This window comes from Gracilinanus agilis, chromosome 4 (assembly GCF_016433145.1).
Source record: "Gracilinanus agilis isolate LMUSP501 chromosome 4, AgileGrace, whole genome shotgun sequence".
Taxonomy (NCBI): Eukaryota; Metazoa; Chordata; class Mammalia; order Didelphimorphia; family Didelphidae; genus Gracilinanus; species Gracilinanus agilis.
The window spans coordinates 209,632,440-209,641,266 of record NC_058133.1 but is presented as its reverse complement, the minus strand read 5'-3'; the positions used below and the strand labels follow the sequence as shown (position 1 = coordinate 209,641,266).

Genomic DNA, 8,827 nt, shown 5'->3' with positions numbered 1-8,827 from the left:
GAAGGGCCCCAGCCTTGCCTCCCCATCCCCATCCTGCACCTGTCCCTGCCCCTCCCACTTTACAGCCCCTCTTTCTGTGATTTTTTTTCTCTGTTAGAATGCAAGTTTCTGAAAACAGGATCCTATTGTTCCCCTGGACTGATATCCCCAGGGCTCAGTATAGTACCTAACACATACTAAGAGGTTAATAAAGTGCTTTATCTGTCCATTTATTTCCTACATGACTTTGCATAAGACATTTCACCTTTCTAGGCCTATTTCCTCATCTCTAAAATGAGAAGGTTGGACCAAATCCTCTCCAAGTTCCCTTCTGATTCTAAACCTATGATCCTCTAGCTTGTTTTTAAACCTTCTGCCTTAGTATCAATTCTAAGACAGAAAAGCAGCAAGGGCTAGGCTATCAGGGTTAAGTGACTTGCCTAGGGTCGTGCAGCTAAGAAGTATCAGGTCCGATTTTAATTCAGGTCCTCAAGCCTATATTTTTTCTATAGGATTCCCTGCAGGTTTTTTCTTTTTTTTTTTTAACATGCTGAGTTTTCCCAGTGAATAAAAATGTTTTTGCTCAACTTTTTATGAAAGTAAAACAAACTTCTTTCAGCTTTTTAAACATTTTCTAACTTGCTTAGCATGGAGGAACAGTAGGTGTTCAGAACTAGAGTCCAAGGACACCAGTTTGAATGCTGGCTCTTCCACTTACTATCTACATGACCTTCAGCATGGCATCTGTTTGAGATTAGAATCTTTAGATTGGATTTTCAACGTAGATGGGATCTTAAAAGTTCAGAGTTCACCTTCCTCATTTTACAGATGTGGGAACCTCAGCCAGAATACTGCCCAGTAGTTCTATAGATCAGTGCTGTATGTAGCTGTGAGCAATGACAACATAGCACTAAGAAAGAGAGCCTCTCATGGACAAATGTGGGGTTATCCACCCAGACAAAATCCCTATCTTTCTTTGGCGCACAGCAGCCTCCCCAATCTTTTCTGTGCATGTCACTCCTACTCCTTTGGGTCAGAGGAGAGATACTGCATTACTTCCAGGGCAATCAGCCTGAATCTACTCTCTAACTTTAGAGAAGAAGCAGATATAAGGCTGTACAACTGCTTTATTCCAAATTTCAAGAGCATATAACAGGAAGGTCACAGCTTCCTCCAAGACCCAATTTTAAAGGTTCTCAATTGGCTGGTGAGGCCAATAAGGATACTTCTTCTTGTCCAGTTTGGTTTGAGGGAAGGCTTCATTCAAATCCTCAATGGTCATCTGTTCAAAAGGAATTATATTCTTGATCTTTTCCAGCTAGAAAAATAAAGAACATAAATAATAAACAATACGCCACAGTGAACAAGAATCAAAAGCAAATGAAAGAGAGAATAAGGAAAAAGACTTGTACAAAAATATTTATAGTTGCCCTCTTTGTGATGGCAAAAAATTGGAAAATGAGGGGTGTCCATTGATTGGGGAATGGCTGAACAAATTGTGGTATTTGATGGTGATGGAATATTATTGTGCTGAAAGGAATAATGAACTGGAGGAATTTCATGTGAACTGGAACAACCTCCAGGAATTAATGCAGAGTGAAAGGAGCAGAACCAGGAGAACATTATACAGAGACAGATACACTATGGCACAATCGAATGTAACAGAATTCTCTACCAGCAGCAATGCAATGACCCAGGACAATCCAGAGGAACTAATGAGAAAGAATGCTATCTACATCCAGAGAAAGAACTGTGGGAGCAGAAAAGAAGAAAAATATATGATTGATCACGTAGTTCAATATGAATATAATTAGGGTTCTGATGTTAAAGATCACTCTACTGCAAATATGAATAATATGGAAATGAGTTTTGAAAAATGATATATGTATACCAGTGGAACTGCTTGTCAGCTCTAGGAGAGGGAAGAAAGGGGAGGGATCATGAATCATGTAACCGTAGAAAAACATTCTAAATTTAAAAATTAAAATAAAATAAAAGGGAAATTAAAAAAGAATAAAAGGCAAATTAATTCTATTAGGCAGGAAGAATTATAGTAGATGGAAAGAGATTCAGTGAGAATAATGTGTGAATAACATTTACCTCCTTCTGAAGTCCTGCAATCCTAGCATTTGAAGCTTTCACAAACTCAGCGCCAATTTTAATCTTTAAGAGATTGGATAAATCATTGTTTTAAAAATCAAATTGTATGCAATATTGCCTCAACCCTGAAATTTCCTGGCTTCCTTGTACCAAGGGTTAAAACCACCCCCAAAATTCTATTTTGTTTGCCTACATGCAACAAGATTATCTACCTTTTCCTGGTCAGTGTATGCAGCCTTGTTAGTGAAGTCCTTTTGGATAAGAGAGGGAGAGGGCCTGGACCAGTAATTTCACAAGAGAAAAGAGAAAGCTCTTTCCACCAAAGTAGGTTGGTAACTCACTTGCACTGAAAAGGGGACTTGCCTAGCATGTGTCATTCAGGCAACACATATTAAACTACAAAAAAATCAGAAACTATGGTTGTTAGTGATAAAGCAGACTCAACTTCTCTACAAAAAAGGAATGATATTTTCACTGTTTTTTGCAAGGAAATTTTTGTTAAATTCAAAGTATTTCAGAAATGTTATTTTATTTATTTTTTTGAATATTTATTTCAATAATAAAATTTCTATTTATATTTACATATGTAATATATTTTATTTATTTATAAATAAATATTATATTCAGAAATATTATCCACAAAATTATTAACCCAAGTAATTTTGGTTATTTAATAGCTGGGTTGGAAAGTAATCTGGCTTTGAAGCAGGAAAACTTTCCCAGAAATATCAGATAAAAATATAAGCATTTTTCAAATGTCTGGATTTCTAACAACATTGCGAACACAGGGAACTCAAAAGTCAGATATTTAAGTAGCATTTCAGCTGTTTCCTAAACTTGGGAGAATACAGAGGTCCATTCAATCTTGCTAAGATTTGACTCAAATCACTCTACCTCAGTCTAGACACTCAGATCCTATACTTTTACCAGGTTTAGGAAAATTCCAAAAAATTGAGCAGCTTTAAGCACTTACATCTTCCTTTTCTTCAGCATCCACGAGGGAAGTGAATTTATCTTCTGGTATGGGTATCTTCAGTTCATTGAACTGAAAACATAAAAATAGAGTAATAATAGTCAGTATAACTGATAACCCAGAAAAGGCTCACAGCAGCCAATCCATAACAGATCTTTCTCCAAAAAACAAAATTACCACCTCTAGGGTTGCTTAGGTTCAAATCAGATGTTTAACTTTTGGGCAATACAGTTATACTCTCTGTGCCTCGGTTTCCTAATCTGTAAAATGAGAGAGCTAGAGTAGTTTTGTTAGGGTTTTTTTAAAACCCATACTTCCATCTTAAAAATCAATACTGTGTACTGGTTCCAAGGCAGAAGAGTGGTAAGGGGGTTGGTTAAGTGACTTGGTCAGGGTCATACAGAGAGGAAGTGGCTGAGGCCAAATTTGAATCCAGAGCCTCTCATCTCTAGATCTGGCTCTCAATCCACTGAGACACCTAGATGCTCCCCTAGAGAGCTTTAAAATCTCTTCTAATTCTACATCTGTGATCCTAAAAAAATACCAACATATCTCTATTTAAAAAATCAAACAATGGAAAGTAATTAATATAAAGGAAGGCACAAGATACAGGCTCAAAGGTAAAACAAAGGCAAGTACAGAATGGAAGAAAAGCAAAAAGTCACATATTAAGAGTATTGGGACCTATTATTTTATCCAGTCCAACTTCATACTCTATGAAGAATCTACTTCTGTAATATCTCTGATGATCAAACAGTCTATGCTTGACCTTCAATGGAAGAGAACTCATGAGTTACATGAAGCAAGTCATTTCATTTTTAGGCAGCTCTAATTCTATAAATTTTTTTTTATATAAGGACAAAATCTTTCTCCTTGTAATTTTTACTTCCTAGTTCTGCTTGTCTGCAAATACAAAGAACAAATCTAATAATTTTATCCTATATGGTATCCCTTCAGATACTTGAAGACAAATCAAACCTATCTCCTTCATTTGTGCCAAAATCCTTCTTGCCAAGTCAAAATCCTGTACTTGTACAAATGATTATTTTATACTCCATCTTCTCTGGCAAGCTGTCCTCTCCATCATCCCACTTTCTCACTAAACTTCTTGTTTACTGACTGCTTTCCTACTATCTACGAATATGTGCAAGTCTCTTCCATCTTCAAAAAAGTCATTTGATTGTCTATCCATCCCTGCTCGCTACTGTCCTATTTTTCTCCTGCCTTTCATGACTAAATTCCTTGAAAAGTCTATCTTCAACCAGGGTCTTGATTTCCTTTCCTCTCTCTTAACGGGCCTGATTTCTGGTTCCCAATCTCATGATTTAAACTGAAGCAGTTCTCTTCAAAGCTACCAATGATCTCTTAATTCCAAATCTAAATCCTCATCTTTCTTAACCTCTCTATAGCTTCGAAGACTAAGAGGATCAATGATACTTTTCTCCTAGATACTCTCTTTTTTCTGTTTCCAAGACACTATGAAACTCTTCGTGAGCTTTCCCAGTTCTCATTCTACCTGTCACATCACGGCTCAGTAGCCTATGCTGGACCTTCATCTAGGGTCTGCCTACTAAAAGGGGAAGTACTCCATGGTTCTACCTTGGATTTTCTTTTTTTCTATACTATTACACTTTGTCATCTTATTAGCTTCCCTAGATTCAATGATCATCTCTATTGAGATGATTATTTATTTATCCATCTTTAAACTCTTTCCTGACCTCCAGTCTCTCATTTCCAACTACCTGTTGGACATCTTGAACTGGTTATCCTGTACATTTAAAGTCAATATGTTCAAAATTGAAGTAATTTTTTTTCCCTTAAGCTCTCCCTTCTTCTAATTTCTGCTATTATTATTGAGAGTCTCCGTAGTCACTGAGGTTTGCTCCTACATATCATCCTAAACTCCTCATTGTGTCTCATCTAATATCCAATTTGTTGCCAAGTCTTATGATTCTGCCTTTGCAAGATGTCCCTTTCTCTCTTTTGACACTGCCCCAAAGTTTCTTCCCACCCCAGTATATCCTCCACTCAACTGTCAAAATGATCTTCCTAAAATGGTAGGTCTGACCATGTCAATAAATTCCAATGGCTCCCTATTACCTCTAAGATGAAATATGTAATCCTCTGGCTTTTAAATCCCTTCATGGTCCATTCCCTTCCAAATCCTGACTCCCCTCTCAAGTACTCTGCAATTCAATGATAATGGCTTTCTGGCTATTCCTCCAACTAGTCATTCCAACTTCATATATTTTCACCAGCTGTTCCCCCATATCTGAAATGTTGTCCTTTCATCTCTTTCCTGGGTTAGCTTGATTTCCTTCAGGACCTGGCTAAAATGTTGCTTATTATGAGAAGTCTTTCCTGATTCCCTTAAAGCTGCCTTGCAAAGATTATCTCCAATCCTATATATACCTTGATTGTACCTAGTTGTATGCATGCTGTTTCTCATCAGAAAGTGAGCCTTCCTTTGTATTCCCAGAGGTTAGCTCATTGCCTGGGACATAAAGGTGCTATGCTCACTGACTTGATTTGACAGCTATCACATCAGCCTCTGAGTCTTTTCTACTTTTCTATTTCAAGCTAAATATCTTCAGTTACTTCAACAAATGCTTATTTGAGTTTCCAGACCAAGTTAATAGACTTTATGAAGAGAAACAAGGAATGCAGCTTTGTCAGTATGCTTTTGCTTGTAAGTGACAGTAATATAAATCAAAAGGGGCACCATAAAACTTTTTTAAAAAGAGTAAGAGACTGAAGACAAGTTAGGACAGACATCTCAAGCAATCATTATTTTCCCTTGTGGATTGTAAAATTAATATTCAATATCTCCAAAGTATAATATTTATAGATTTATTAATATTTAACTAGAGCACTAGAGAACACAGAGAATCTTCCCCACTCGCTTCACGTGGAAGAGAGCTAAGGCAACAAAGACTGGTCACCACTCAATTCACATGGAAGAGAGCGCATGGCAGAGTGAACCCAAATTATATACAGACCACATAAAGACCCTCGTATTCAAAAGGCAAAAGGAATTGTGGGTAGTATAGAAAGGAAGTTTGGGTAGTGTAGTTTTAGAGGATTCAAGAACGTTCTAACTATACACCCTTTGGCTTTAAGATTTCATTGAGTTTGTTGCCCTAGAAAAGAAACAATTATCTATCGCCAACTGTTCTGATTTTAAATAGTTTGTTTCTAAATCAGCCTTGGCTATTCACATCGTCATTAAATTTCCCTCTAGATCAGTGACGGGCAAACTAAGGCCTTCAGGCCAGATGCAGCCCCCTGAAATGTTCTATCCCAAAGCTGACATTATTCCTAATCTGACGAATACAATGAGTAGGATACAATACAATGAAACTTTGAAAGAGTTACCTTAGAAACTGTCAGATGGGTATTTCCTTTCCTTTGGCCCCCTCTTTAAAAAGTTTGCCCATTACTGCTCTAGACTACTAGAACTGCCAGTAACCTCTCCTCACTATCACCCTTAAAAACCCTACTTTTCCAAGATGTTATTGGTTTTCCTGCTTCCCCACTCACGAATTAATTTCAAGAAATGTCAGTAAGGTTTTTAATGGTGGCCTCACCTTCTTCTCAAAATCTTCCACAAGACCAGGCTTGGCAACATTTTCCTTGTAGAAAGCCCAGTTGATCGCTTGTGGCTTCTCAGGCAGGGCAGCCAATCTGCCCAGATTTGGAAAAGCAAGAGTTAGGACCAACATATGGCAACTAAACAAAATGTATGTTTCCCATTTTCTTCCATGAGTCAACCCAGAAATAATGTAATACCTAGACATTATAATATATAATATAATATATCCTATAATATAGAGGATACAGAACTATGAACACTTAAATTTTGATGCTACATAAATTCTTTAACTTTCTTTCAAACAGGAAGGAAAATGGAACTTTTACATTATACCATTACCCTGTCTAGAGTCAGAATCCATTAAGCTCCCTTCTCTCCTACTTACCTGGTAGTAAGAAATTCATTTTGGGATTTCAAAGCATTAGCAATGGCTTTCTGGTTTTTAGGGATGACCTCCCCAAATGCTACCCAATCAATAGTTTTCAGAGCAAGCTTTCGTCCAGCCATCTTAGAACTGGAAAACAGAGAAAACAAAATGGGTCAGAAAAGAAATAAAGAGCCCATAATGATGTAATGAAAATAAGCTCCTTAGGATGGGAGTTGTCTTTCTTTTCCTATTTTTTTAAAACCCTCAACTTATGCCTTAGAACCAATACAGAAGAATGATAAGGGCTAGAGGATAGGAGTTAAGTGACTTGCCCAGGTTCACACAGCTAAGAAGTGTCTGAGGCCAGATTTGAACCTAACATCCTGTCTCTTGGCCTGGCTCTTAATCCACTGAGCTACCCAGCTACCTCTTTTCTTTTTCTACTTTTATTCCCAGTTCTTAGCATAGAGTATATAGTAAGTATTCAATAAATGCTTTATCTAATGATTCTAAGTACAAAAAAGGCAATAAACAGTAATTCATACTTTTGAGAAACAAGACCTAGACCTATGTTACCTATTTAATATGTGCCCTTTCAATACTTGTCAATAATTTCTACAGATTGGGGGCAGCTAGGTGGCTCAGTGGATTGAGAACCAGGCGCAAAGAAAGGAGGTCATAGGTTCAAATCTGATCTCAGACACTTCCTAGGCTGTGTGACCCTGGGCATATTACTTACTCCCCACTGCCTACACTTTCTACTCTACTACTCTTCTGCCTTCGAACCAATACATAGTATTGATTCTAAGATGGAAGATAAGGGTTTTATATAGTACATAATTATAAATATATAATATAATACAACATAATATATATAATATATTAATAATTTCCACAGAGCTAGAAAGATCTGATCCTTCGAAAAGGGCTTACTCAACCAATGCAAGAGAGTAAAAGAGACATGGCAAATGACCATTTCTGGAGGCATCAGAACAAAAGAAAAATAAGATTAAACCAAGGAAGAACCTCCTGAGAGAGGTGGCAAATAAAGGGATTGGTTAAAGAAGAAGGTAGAGGAAGTTTCTTTCAGAATGAAAAAAATAGGGGGGGATGGACACTCCACCCTCTTTTTTTTTTTTTTTTTTCATTTGCTTGAATGAGCTCAAAGGAAGCCCATTCCTTTGGGAATAAGGGACATCCACATCAGGATTTTTATAAATTCTTGAAAGCAAGTGGGTAGGAAAAGTATTGTATAAGGGAATACAATTCAATTTTCAAATATCCTTAGCTCGCGGGAATATCATAACTTTAAAGCTACAGAATTAAGAATGATGGGTTGGAAGGAAGACAGAATTTAGATGCTGAAAGGAACTTTACAAATCATCCACTCTCTCTCATTTTACACATGAAGAAACTGAGGCCCAGAGAGAAGCAGGGACTCGCCCAAGGTCACATATCAAGTTAAGATGGGCCTCTGTCCCCAGATTTCCACGCAATATTCTATCCCCTACGCACTGTTGTGTAAAGTTTCACTGACCCATGTCCCTGGCTCCCGTCTGACAGGTGGAGTCAGGGCCCGGGAAGTGTACTGGCCTCCTCGGGGGTACACCCTGGGAGGGAGAGAACTGGGTGCTACGGAGAAGGTCTGTTGGAGAAAATGCAAGGGCTAAAGCTGGCAGGTGCTAGGAATAAAGTAAGCAAAGGTTTGACCCCAACTCACCTTCACCGACCCCGGCGGCGTATATGCCTGGGCAGAGAGCAGCCGGAAAAAGCGTCACCGGAAATCACCTTCCAACCAATATCTCTCCGGAGTAGG

General features: G+C 37.8%; 1 protein-coding gene across 1 annotated transcript; it reads right to left on the bottom strand.

Moving 5' to 3' along the window:
- Positions 1-1,088: 1,088 nt before the first annotated feature.
- ATP5PD (ATP synthase peripheral stalk subunit d) lies at positions 1,089-8,817 on the bottom strand. The gene is made up of 6 exons (XM_044676913.1): positions 8,732-8,817; positions 7,030-7,158; positions 6,640-6,736; positions 3,053-3,124; positions 2,080-2,142; positions 1,089-1,297 (listed from the first exon to the last, which is right to left on the bottom strand). Exons 2-6 carry the CDS (start codon positions 7,149-7,151, stop codon positions 1,166-1,168), a joined length of 486 nt encoding a protein of 161 aa, XP_044532848.1. The 5' UTR covers positions 7,152-7,158; positions 8,732-8,817; the 3' UTR covers positions 1,089-1,165.
- Positions 8,818-8,827: the final 10 nt, after the last annotated feature.